The 13,310-nt window shown below is 41.1% G+C and overlaps 1 protein-coding gene across 1 annotated transcript in view; it reads left to right on the forward strand.

Annotated features, from left to right (window-relative positions):
* Window positions 1–13,310, forward strand: part of APBB1IP (amyloid beta precursor protein binding family B member 1 interacting protein) — a 65,612-nt gene that overhangs the window by 43,184 nt on the left and 9,118 nt on the right. The window contains exon 10 of the mRNA XM_083822911.1: window positions 1,425–1,535. Within this exon, the coding sequence (XP_083679037.1) occupies window positions 1,425–1,535 (111 nt within the window). The remainder of the gene's footprint in view (window positions 1–1,424; window positions 1,536–13,310) is intronic.

Consider the following 13,310-nt stretch of genomic DNA (forward strand, 5'->3'; position numbering starts at 1 on the left):
CAGGGCAAACCTATAAAAATACAGGGACATTTCCAGATGATTTTATATACGTGCCTTTAGTGGTTTTTGTTGTTGTTGAACAAACCAGACACCAGTCAGCACTATTATCTTTGTTTCTTTCTTCAGTGTTACCCTACTTACACCATTCAAAAACGTGCTGTTAATGGACAGGGCCACAAAACGGCAGAATTGGAATTGTTCCTGTTGTAAAATGTTCCTGTTAATGATGTTGTTTCATCTAGTCATATCAACACTGGAGAAATATTAGCAATAAGTGCCTTTGTCCCTTACATGAAAATTTGTTCCTTTCTTAGAAGAAATTAACAACCGCATTCATATTGGTTTTTATTTCTGTAACCTCACTCCTAAAGGGAAAGAACAACTCCTTACTATACTGCATATATTTGAGAATGCTTGGGAACTTGCAGTGTCAGAAGATCCTAGGTTCATACACTCAATGACAAAATCCCTGACATGAACTTCAGGGGAGACAGGGGAGAGAGAGAAGCCATGTCTAGATACCATATGGAGTGTTTCCTCCAAAAATCTTAGTTGCAAACTCAGTTTATAAATGCAGTAGCGTAAATAAATCCAACTCAAGGGCACATTTTAGTGAAAGTAACAGTAAGAGTGAAAACAACCTAGAAGAACCATCATATGTGGAAATATAACCCCATTCTTAGAGGAAATGAGGGCTTGTTTTCTTTTTTTTTTTGTTGTTTTGTTTTGTTTTCACAATTTCCTGATATCTCAGTTTAACCAACAGTGACCATATGGCATAGCCATTTCTGCATTTCCACTCAAAGGATTGCAAAAGGTATGCTTTGTGTGCAGAATTCTTCACAAAAAAAGTCTGCCAGTAACAGAAACCTTGTTACTTAAGCAACATATTGTGAATAAGTAAATGTTATGATAAACAGAACAGGAATGTTGCCAGGAAATTTGAGAAGATTCCAAGCAAAGCAGATGAAATGTGTGTTCATTTTCTGATGGGAGTTTACATTTGTTACATATATCAAAGACAGTCAAGCTCCGAAAGCAATTTAGAACTCCAGGCCATCATTCTACAATCAGGATTGTAAGGGTGTGGTTGCAAGGTCTGTATCTATTTTACAAAAGTTATTTCTTACTATGGTCTTCTCCTTTTTTTTTTTTTGCCATAAGTCAAAATCTCCACACAAAGCAATAAAGCATAACAAAACCAGAACAACATTAAAATATTGCACTGTTACATATTATGCCCGATCTGTACTGACACTCTTCCAAATGTTGAAGTATACACATTCTTCTTTCTGTAGTCAACTTTGTAACAGTTAAAAAAGTAAAAAAAATCAGCATCCATACACTTGAAAATACTCCTTTAATGAGTCTCACATCAAAATTTAATTTGTTCTAACAATGATGTGCTTGGTTTTTGTTTGCAGACATCCCGGGATTTGGCATGCTTCATTCAGTTTGAGAATATGAATGTTTATTACGGTTCTCAACACAGAGTGAAATATAAGGCACCTACAGATCACTGCTTTGTCCTAAAGGTAATGTACAAGAAAAGTAAGTTCTGCAGATATGATACACAAATTACTGTATATGCAAATGTATTTAAGTTTCAAGGTCCATGGACCCCTACAAGATAGAACACCTCCTGCAAAATCATGTTTTTTTCTTCTTCATTTCATTCTTGATTAGCAACATACCTTGAGAATCTTCTGAACTTAAAGGACTGGTAGTCCTATGATGTATATCTACACTGCATCTATAAAGTTTTCTTCAGAACAAGGCCGAATATGCTTCCAGTGACTCCTTAGGTGACTGGACACATCCGGACAAATAGCACACAAGGCAGCACCTGCATGCCTTTTTTATTTGCAGTGTAGTCATACCTGTTGAATAGTATGTTGACGCAAAATCTTGCCTGAACAGACATCTTTGGTGGCACATTTTATTGCACAACTAGTTGTGGCATGAGTGCAAAGGAAACTGTTCATGCAGTCATGAAATTCTTGCAGCTGAAATACGTATCACACTGCTGCCACTCCAGGTAATGGCACTGCAGCAAGGCTGGAAATACTGTGTTTCTCTCAGGAAAGGAAAAGAATCCCAGGCTCTTCATATAGTTCAGGTAGCAGAAATGAAGCCTTGCAGTTGCAGTAGTTGGGCATTATTTCCAATCTGTCTTTAATACGGGTTTTAGAATACAGTGGGATTAGTGTGTACAAGACAGAAAATAATCTTTTTGATTCTTGTCTATTTAAAGGTCTGTGTTGCAAACAAGATATGAGAAAACATGGTATTTTGCCATCTCAGAAAAAGGTACAGGAAACACTCACTGCAGAGGTTACTTATTATACCATATTTCTGGCTGTAACTGCACGCTTACAGCACTTTTTTGTTCAGTTTCAAAATGTCTGCTAGCCTAATTTACACATGGCCAAGCAGAAGTGGTTTATAGACTCTGACTTGTTTTCTGTAGCAGATATAAGTAATCACCACTGCTGAGAAGTTTTAATAGTAAAGTTCTCTGTAAAATGCTCTGGGGAAAAAAAAAAAGAAAGAAACTTCATCCTTTCTTGTAAAATAGAGAGAATCTTTCTGAAATCAACAAGTGAGTATTATTTCTGAAAAATACAACTCTCAATGGAAAAAGAAAAAAAGGAAAAGGGAAGGTGATTTAAAAAAGAAGGGGAAATAGAATTTCTAAACCATTGAGACCATATGTGTGTGTATTTATATCTACTTATCTCAGATGTTATTACAAGATCCACTCCAAACCAAATGACTGGTCAGAGGAGTATCTGACTAATTTAATAACAATTATTCATGTTCTATTCAGATGAGAATAAGAGCATGATTTCTGAGTTGTATGTAGCAATGTATTTAACTGTTCACAGTGAGTGGGAAAACTTCCTGGATTTATTCCCATCTTTTGTGAAAAGAGGGATAAATAAGAACTTACACAAAAAAAAAAAGTCAAAAAGTCACCACTAGACTAAAATACTCGCTTTACTAGGTGTGTGATGTTAGCGCTGTACCCTCAACATGAGATATGAAAAACAAGATGAAGAGCTCACTAGGGAGTTTTATGTATAATAGGCTTATAAACGTATGAGACATACTCAGCAAAAATGTTTTCTCTGATGCTTCTTAAATGTGTTTGCGGTATGCTAGGATAAACATCATGTTGATGAGATCATTATATCCAAGCAACCCTGCTTTGTGGTGAATAGATTACGTTACACTGATTGTTCTTCATTTTAATTCCCACAAGTCAGCATTTGGTAGATTCCTGACTGGCTCAGTTTCAGACTTGGCTTCTACTACCAGTTGTCTTTTGCAATGGCTGGAGTCGCCAAGGAAGAATAAAGAAGCTTTGGTATCTTCAAATCTTCTGTTGTTTGTGGAAGCCTTTCACTTGGAGTGGTTTTCTGAAGGTGATGCAGTGGAGAGTTTGGTATTTCTTATAATGTCCATGCAGTAGTTCAAGTTCAATATATGCCATTTTGAAGGCACGCAGCTGAGATGAGTTTTGTCATATCCTTCTTCTCTTACCTTCAGCCGGAGTTGAGGTTGTAATACATCATGAGATCTGTAGGCTAAGGGAAAGAACAAAGTTAAATGTTGGTCTCTCTGATTGGATGTTTAGTGGCACACAAGTGTGTGGAGAAGGATGTAAAGCCATTTATTACACTTATTCACACTTTGTTCCTGTCTGTTTTCACATGGAAGTCTCCCAGAAGAAAATATTTCTGTTGCTGGGAGGCACCTGTTCAGAAATGTCAAAGGAAAACAAACCATCGTCCTTGAGATATTTCTCATCCTGTTGTATTTTGAGAATGAAGTCCTCAAGATGGAATGACAGTACTTTTTGTAGACAGGTGCAGTGAGCAAAAGGCAATAGATTTAACAGGTAAACATTTGTCTTCACCATCCTAGTAACCTGGTGCTTCTGGAGGAATGTGGGTGCTCAGCTCAGTCCAACCCAGATGGAAATTCCTCCACAGCCGAGGTTGCCCTGCTGTGTCCTCACAGCTCTTCTATGCCCCTGTGTGTGTCTCAGGGCAATGGGCTTTGCAGAGGTTCTCTTCCAGTAACTTGTTTGTGTTGGCTGCAGGAGAAGATTATCATTTTTTAACATTTTTTTTAAAGGATTGTTGCTTTCTGAGCATCCTGAGGAGCTCCTTAGGAACAGAGAAACTGCTCCCTCAAAGCGGTGAGCAGTCGTCAGCCAAGTTACTTGCTCTGCTGTGTTTCAAACGTTACAAAAGAAATTGCCCAGCTTAGAGGCAAAAGACCAGCTTGTACTTTACAGTGCAGGAGAAATACAGGGACTTAGCTTCAGCAGTATCATGCTTCTGCGCTAGTCCTGCTGAATTTTAAACCAGACATAATTTCCCTGATTCGAGCACTGAGCTGAAAAGCTCTCCTATTTACTTCTGACTCTACTTGTTAAATCAATTGGCATCCTTACTTCAAGAAAGGGGGAAATGCCTTTTGTTTCTTCAAAGGACAGCAAATGGCCAGTGAGGTGGTCTGATTTGGAGTTGAATGTGACTTCATGCTTGAAGGAAGCATCCCTTCTTTTCCTCCAGTCGCCATTTGAATGTTGAGCCCTCTAAAACAAGTAACTAGGCTAAAACCAGTAACATCTGTGCTGCCTACAAAGGTCCTGTCTCATGTTGTCAGGGAGAAAAGATACAACATTCCTTTCTGCTAACTCCTAACCTGGTCATTTGCACATTTATGGAGGGAAGAGCCTGCAAGAGATATTTTGAGAATGAGCAGAGCGTTTCTGTCATTTTTGCGTCTGTGTGCAAGGAATCATCAAGAGTTTGCAGGAAAGAGGAACCCTAGAACTATTGTTAACTGTAACCAACACTGGTGACTTGGTTTTAGCTGGAATGATGAGATCTCTCAGGTCGTCTTGACACTGCCCTGAACTGTATGAGCTTTTGCCTCAATGTCTCTGGGACATTGCTTTGAACACTGCTTCACCCTAATCTTTCTAAATAGGATGTGGGCTTTTTCTCTTGTTTCTTCTCTTAGGCTAACAGTCAGGTGAGGGGCTTGCAGAGACTGAACCTGTGGTCTTAGTGCCTGCCCCAGCTAACACACAGAACATGCATCCAATCACAAAGTCTATGAGCAGGCAGCTCCCTCTGTCCTGTTGTTTTGCTGGGTTTTTATTGTTTGGTTGGTTGGTTTTTAATCTGTCCATTTAGTTTCAACTTCAGTGGTCACACGTGGGTTAATTAGCTGATGCTGGCTTAGGTACTGATGTTAGTGTAACAACAAGATCACGCACATCATGAATAAGTTGCTTTGATATTTAAGACAGAAGCCAGTGTAGGTTTTGCAGCCTGTGATGTTGGCAGCTGCACTTAGATGACGTATTTTGAACTAGGTCTTATATTAAGTGTTCTGGGCTGCACGTCCATTCTGTAGGATGGTATATTTATATTTGTATATAGGTACACACTATAGCTAGAGTAGTGTGATGAGTTGTGAGTGTTCCTTGCCTATCATTTTATCCTGTCACACCAGCACCCTGTTGTATATACTGTAGCTCAGATCTAAAATGGGGAGGTTTTTGCTTGTACATTAATAATAACAAGATAATGAGGAAAAGAGCGGTGTGCCAAAACCAACTCAGAAGCACATCGCAGTGTCTGCCAACAAAAGACAGGACACTTTGCTGAGCTTATTCAGGAGTTTCTTTTCAGGATGATTCAGGAGACAACTGCAGCAACTGAACAAAGCAGCTGCTTCCTCATATCAGCTCCTTTCAGGCAGGGGAAAGCCCAGCTGGGACCAACCGAAAAGAGCACAGCTGGCCCAGTGGTGTCAGAGAGCAGGTCACCCTTAGCTGACCCTGTGCAGCAAACCAGAACAGATGTGGCTGGGTCCAGAGGATGAGAGTACAGCCTGGCACAGAGGCCCCAGTGGACTTGGTTTTCCAGAGTCCTTAGGCTTTAGGGCAACACTAAAGCTTGAAAAACTGTATTATTTCCCAGTAACTACTTGGGCTGTGGTGAGTTACAACCTTCTTAAATTGAATTGTTCTATACTGGTGCTGAACAAGCCTTCCTCTCTCAAAGGAGGAACTTAAAAAGCTCAAAACAAAAGAAAAGCCCCTCAACGTACTGAAAATAGAGCCCCTGAATAAAATAAACACTTTAGGAGCATCTACTCCTGCAAACATGCAGCTTCTTCCTATTTTCTTCTCAGCCCAAAAGTAACACTTACAAAAATTTAAAGATCCCACCTTTCACTTTGAGACCAGATAAAATGGGTCTTTTCTTAGTAGACATCTCTGTATGCAGAAAAGAGGGAAGGAAAGGGCAGCCACCTGAGAAGGAAGACCCTTCCTCAAACCTGCATCTGCCAAGCTCAGAGCTGGCAGAGGAGGCAGGAGAGGGGAGCAGCACGGCTCCGCCCGCCACCCTGAGGAGACTGCTGGCCTCTCCTGGGTGAGAAGCAGAGAGGGCAGAGAAATCTCTCACTTTCACAGAAAAAGTAATTTCTCACGCTGCACACAGCAAGTGTGCAAGTTGGAGCCATTTGGTTCTTCGCAGTATCCTTTGCATTTAAAAATGGCATTTTTTAAACCTAGACTCCCTATAGGTCTTCTCTTTCACCATCTACTACATTATGTGGGGAATGCCGTGGAAATGGATGAGACATTTTGTGATTAATTTCATATTCTGAAGCTGAAAGCTTCAGGAAAAGAAAAAAAGAAAAGATTCCAGCATGAAGGAACGGGTTTTGCTAGCGACAGCGTTGGCTGCACTGGGCAGAAATTCTGAACATAACGTTTATTTGGTGCTTTGTGTGTGTGTACGCTAGTCCAGGAGCTGTTTCTGTCATACCATGTTGAAAAATCTTTCAATGCAGACAAATAGCAAGGTAATCTATATGCAAATTTGCTGGTTTAGTCAGTCTGATGTGCCTGTGACAAAGAGTGAATTTAATTATAGTTTATTGGTGCTGGTTTTGCTTGAGTAATCTGGAGGTAATGGTGCATAATGCTGAATTAATCTAGGATGAAAAAAATTGGTTTCCTGGGGATAAACTGAGACAAAGGCAAATCATCTTTTATTTCCACAGCTGGGTACGTTTTCCTGTACAGTCTAAACAACTAAGTTTTCCTGGTGTCATTTGGAAACTACAAAATTTAAAAAAATAAAAATAAAAATAATGATCCAAAGGACTTGGGAAGTAAATTTTCAGGAAGAATAGCTTCTGTTTGCACCAGTGGCATCATTCCAGTAGGTAATTTGATGTTTAGTCACTCCAGTGCTGATTCCCTCCTCCCTCACACCCAGTGTGCTCCGTCGTAGACTGAGTCACGTGCACCATGCTTTCAGCACAATGACAATTAGGAAGGTAGAAGGTGAACATTAGCAGTGTTGGAGATGGAAGATGTGGAACAAGTGGTCAGCGCAGGAAACAAGGATACACAACAGAAAATTGTCTAGTTCTTGATGTGAAAATTTTGAACTATTATGTGAGTGTGAATGCTTCAGATATTTCAGAGTAAAATTAATTATTAAATAAAAAAGCAGTATTTTTTATTACAGATGACCCTCAGATACGTGGAATTATAGTACATACACACAGTTTTGTAAGATAAATGCAAAAACAATGGGGAAAATAAGACCAGAGAAAGGGCCGTGAGAAAAGGGATATAACAGGTTTTGAAATTTTTATTTGCTGCATAAAGCAGTACTCTCTGGTTACAGTGGCTATAAGACGTTTTTAATGAACTAAAAATGTTGTCTCAGTCATTTGAGAAGTGGAAGTCAGAAGAATAATTTCCTTACAGCAGAGCAGTTGCTCTTTTATTTTACAAGTCACACAGGTCTTAAAAGATCAGCTAAACCTGGTGATCTTAATGCAAGGAGTGCGTAACACCAGAAATAGGCCACATTTAACAGCAGACAGCAAATTTGAAGCACTTAGGAGTGATTTTTGAAAGGGTACTGAGTATTAATTCTACTTGCAGTCATGGGAGTCAGAAAAGTCTCAGATTTGCTGAGAATCTAGCTCAAGATAGCACAAGTTCATTGTCAGAAGATAAGGTATCAAAAAACATTGACCATTTGGAGGAAGTCTAGACAAAGCCAAGGCTTTTGATCCAAAGCTAGTCACTGTTTTTATGCTTCTGGCTATTGTTTCTGCCTCAAAGACCGAGCAATGATCCATATATTTTGGCACAAGAAATCCAATGAGATGCCTGAATAACTTCAGTTTACTTTTCATCTTCGGTGTTGGAAGAAGGTGAAGAAAAAGAACATTTTATTGGGATAATCTCTGATTTCATGCACACGCGACGTGACCGCTTTTAGTCATTTGTTTTGGCACAAACCATAGAAACCACATCTTTCAGTTCCCATTTCTTCAGGTTTTCAATATGCTCTATTTTTTTTCCCGTAGGCAAAGAGTTTACTTTATATCTGAAAATGTATCTGTGCACATTTTTTTAAACCTCTTCAGAAAATAAGCTTGTTATATTCAAGTGCTTCTGCTTTCTTTATCTCCAGGCAGTTGATACTTGTAAAAGAGACAGTGGGGCAGAGGAGAGCACCGGGTTCTGTTCCAAAGCTTTTCACTGCTTTCCTGGGGGGAACCTGGCACATCCTTTTGCAGGCTGACATTTGAGGTGCTCAGGCCTTAAGAAGTAACTGAAGCGTGTCCAACGCTTGCAAAAATCAGGCCAGACTTCCACCTGTGTCTGTTTCCCCAGCCATAGAGTACTGATGATGCTACTAATTTATCATTTTAGGAGCTTTGACATCAACAGAGAAAAAAGTTCACTAGTCAAACGTACTGCATTTCAATGCACCATATTATTTTCCAAGCACCGTGCTATGTATGTTTCTGTGAGAAAAATTTTGGAGTCCCTTTCTACTTGCTTAATACAACTTCTCATTCAAACTATGTCTTCTGGGGTGGTCGCTTTTTAAGCAGTTCTCTTTTGTAATTCACTTTGGTGCTGCATGTGATAAACCTTTCCAGACTGTCAGATGATTTTAGTGACCTTTTCAGGACACAGTATGCACCATGTAACAAAGCAGTTTATCTTTCTTTACATGTGAAATATGTAAGCTGTGGCATCCTGAGGTTAGTGTTCATTTGTCTGGAGGTACAGTATTTCTCACATGACTCTGCCATGATTGATACTGTTACGGCTTCTGCTAGTTTCCCATAGAGGTTATTACACGGGCTATGAATCTAGTTTAGGAAGAACAGGGATGTGCAGTGGCCAGAGCTCCTTACCTCCGTGTGCTGTACTAAACAACTATCCAGAGATGCAGGAGCTGTGAAAGGAGGTAATTGGTTTACACGGATCTTCATACCAGCTTTTCATTTGCAGGGTGTCCTTATTCTTTGAATTGATTATACTGAGTCAGCATTTTTGTACCATCTGATAAATATTGCATGCAACCTGAAGTTTTCAATAGAGGTTTGAGTTTGTAAAGGTCAGTGTCAACAGCAGAGACTTCTGCCATTTTGTGCTGCCAAAGTAATTTCACTACCCAGTACTTCCCAAGTGAGCAAGCTGCTGGGGTGGGGGTGTGTGTGACAGTTCTTGGCTGAAACATCATGCATCTGTGTCCAAAGTTGCATGCTAAAAACACACTACGAAGTGTGGGTCATCACAGTTATGGGTCATTGGTAAAGTTACACGTAAAAAGAGAGCCAGTGCTGAGAAACCTCTTCGGAGACAGTGAGACAATACAGTTCTCAGCTGATGTTACAAGGCTGAGATACAGCCTGCCTGCAAGGCTTTGAAGTGTTTAATCTTCTTTATGAGACCTGGGTGTTCAGCAGCTTGCTAGTTTGGACCCTAATTGCCAGAATATACTTGTGATCGCATTTAATCGTGGTTGCTGATCGGAGTAATTTAATCAAGAAGCTGATTGGGGTAATTTGGAATAGGCCCCAGTGGTGAATGTCAGTAGTTAAGATGGATTGCCCAGTGGAGATGATAACTAGTAAAGGGGTAGGGTAGGAAGTAAATAACTCCCATGTGGTCCAGCATAGGACACTCTAGCCTTGTTAGTCCCTCGACTCCTCAGAATAGTGATAACCACACAGTCTCAACATATTCGCAAACAGGATAAGCAGTGAGGTGAGGAAGGTTGCTGATGGTGCTATGTAATTCCAAGCATCGAGAAAAGGGCAGACCAAAGAATTCTGGAAGGACCTTGTGAGACTGAAGTTCTGGACAGGAAGACTGTAAATAACACAGTCTAGGTATGCACACAGTCATGTGCATAGGGACAAAAGCAACCAGAACTTCACCTATGACATTACTAACTTTGTGGTGACGTGTACCGTTCAAGAGCAAGACGCTGCTATCATGGTATATAACTTGTTGAAGGCATCGTTTCGGTGCTCAGTAGTGGTTAGATATGTAAATAAAGTATTAGGAATGATTAGGAAAGGTGTAGATGATAAAACAGAGAAGAGTGACATACTGTGGCACAAATGTATGGTTTCCCCTCACCTGTGAAGCTCCAAACCTCTCAATTCAGAGAGGATGTAGTAAACATTGAGAAGGGTCAGGGAGGAGCAGCAAGAATGAGCAAAGGTAAGGAACAACTGACTTGAATGACTGCCTAGGCTAGGAGTCTGCAGGCTGGAAAAGAGATGGCCTGTGAGCAATGTGATGCATGCCGCTAAGCTCAGAAGCGTCATGGAGAGGTGTGGATAGAGGTCAGCCATAGAGTGTCTCTTCCAAAATGTGAACAATAAATGAAACTAGTAGCCGCCAGGTTCAGAGCAAAATGAGGTGGGTCTTCATGGAGTGTATAGCAGATCTGGGAAAATCATTGCTAAAAGATGTTACGGATGCTAAAATTCCATCTGGGCTCAAGAAGCAGCTGAAGAAGTACCTGGAGGAGAAATCCATTGAGGAATCTAAATACGGAGAAACCACCTCCTGCTGAGAACATCCCCTGATCTGAAAATAGTTGCGGAGAAGGAGAGTCTGGAGAAGGAAGCATCATGTATGCTTGTCTTGTTCGTGCCCTTCCCTCATCCATTTATGGCCACTGTCAAAGTCACGATACTGGGCTCAGGGACCTTTGATCTGGCAGTATGGATGTTCTTGTGAAACTGGGATTTTGGCAGGGTGCTCCAGAGGAGAGGTCTGCAGCAGCCCTTCTGAGCTCCCCAGTAGCAGATCCCTGTGGTAGGGCTGTGTCTAAGTGCAGCACCTTTACCTGGCTTGCTCAATGCAGTGTCCTTCTCTGCCCCTTTTTATATAGTGTGCGCTTTCTTCCAAATGTTTGCATGAATTATCTGTTGAAGTGTAGATGTCTATTTTTTTTTTCTTTTAATAAAAACCTGCTGGTACATATGGTGTTTGAAAATGAGGGGAGGTACATAGACCCACTGGACTTAGCTGTCATGAAACAGGAGAAGAAAAAAAAATTGCTTTTTTATTTCTGAAAGCTTTGGGTGCCCTCTGCTGGGTTCAATGGGACCTTACACAATGAAACAAAATTGCTAAATGCTTATTAAAAAGTGCTGGAAGAATTGAATTTACGCAGGGTTGCAGTGCCGTTTGCATCTCCTGTTCCTCTGGGCTCTGGTGGTGGTAATGTAACCCAGGTGCATGGGATGGACTGTGCCACACAGAGAAGTGCCTGCTTACAGTTCCCTTTTAGTGATACCATTAAGACTGAGTTCTCTAATGGTTTTCACTGTAACTGATCGTATAATAGAGAAATGATGGAAGGAAGTAAGGAGTGTCTGTCATCCTGTCCTGGCCACACAGTGCAGTAGTGGAGCCTGCTCTTCTCTTGCTACTACTCCCTGGGCACCGTGGGCATGTGCCTAGTGCCCCTCATCCTCACATGGTATGTGAGGCCATGCTGTGTACTGCTGGGGAAAAAAAAAATTAAAAACTGCATCAAGATAAAATGTGTTATATTTAACTGAGATCAGTTCCTTTTTTTGGGTCACCCTGGAGCCTCATAAATGGTTGGGTCAGCACAAGCCTGGTGTCTGCAGCGCTGAGGCAGGAGCAGGGACACGTGGCTGAGGAGTGAGACCTCTGTATCCAGCTCCGCTTGTGAACCCCTGGCTCACCCGGCCGTGGCCAGGGTTTGGCATCAGCAGTGGGGCTGTCCCAGCCACCAGCAGACGTCTGCGAGGAGCCATCAGGCTGCTGCGTCAGCGCCGTCTCGGTGGCTCACCAGCACGGGCCAGCAGCTGCTGGCAGCTCTTGGGGCTGTGCGGGGTCCTATGGAGCCCCCGCGGGCCTGCACTGCTCTGCTCCGGGGGCTTAATGATACATGTACTGACCTGGAGTCCTGGCTGCTAGGTGGGCTTTGGATTTTCTACTGCCCAGGCCAAAAAGGGGGGGTTGGCTGTAGTGAGTCCGCAGGGCATGTTTGGCTGCACTTTTGTGTATTTGCGAGATTTCCCTAACTATACACCTGTAATTTATGACAATATAAATAGAAATGAACACATGAATGAGGGAAGATGAAGCCTCTTCCTTTGGTTTCATTCTTTTCCTTACATATCAGGAGGTGGCAGTATAACGTTCCATCCACGCTATTAAAGACCTATAGCCTTCCGTGCTGTAGCAGAGGAAGCAATTCCATTCAGAGTCCTAGAGAGGATGTTCATTCGCAGGCAGGTAGCATGGCATTTTGATGGTCTTTGAGTTGCAGCGACTTGTCACTGCCTATAAGCAGTAAGGGGAAGAGTTGTTTTTGAATTGTTTCAAAAAGAAGAAAAAAAGGCTTAAAAATTGTGAAGGTTTTGGTACAAACAAATGAAAAAAGTTACTTCCAATGGTGTTGCATTTTGTGTAATCCTCTACCTAGAGTACGTGGCAGTTTTACAAAATTGTTGGCAAACAACAGCAAGAGTAAAGCAGAGTCAAAATGTGTAGGAAGAAAGCTCTGACTAGGCCCAAAGAAAGGCAGTGAATTAGAAGGAAAAATCTGTTTCAGCTGAGAGGTTATGCTTATCCAAATTTAACATGCTCTTTGAAACTAATTATGTTCAGCTTTCAGTCTGGATGCCTTACATATGACAAACCACAATGAAAAACATACTTCCTTCCAGTGTTTATACATCGAGTGTTAGACCTTGAACCATGACACTTCTAGACTTCATTGAACTCCAGATCACTATTAGATTTCTGTAGCCCTTGAATTCCTATTACAATGCATTAAAATTATTTCAATCAAATGCTGCCAGTGGTAACACGTGTAGTTCATAATCATAAATGATTTCATATCATTTTCTTATTTTCTTATATTTCATATTTTCTTATATTCTGTTTTTGC

Source organism: Anser anser, assembly GCF_964211835.1.
Source record: "Anser anser genome assembly, chromosome: 2".
Taxonomy (NCBI): Eukaryota; Metazoa; Chordata; class Aves; order Anseriformes; family Anatidae; genus Anser; species Anser anser.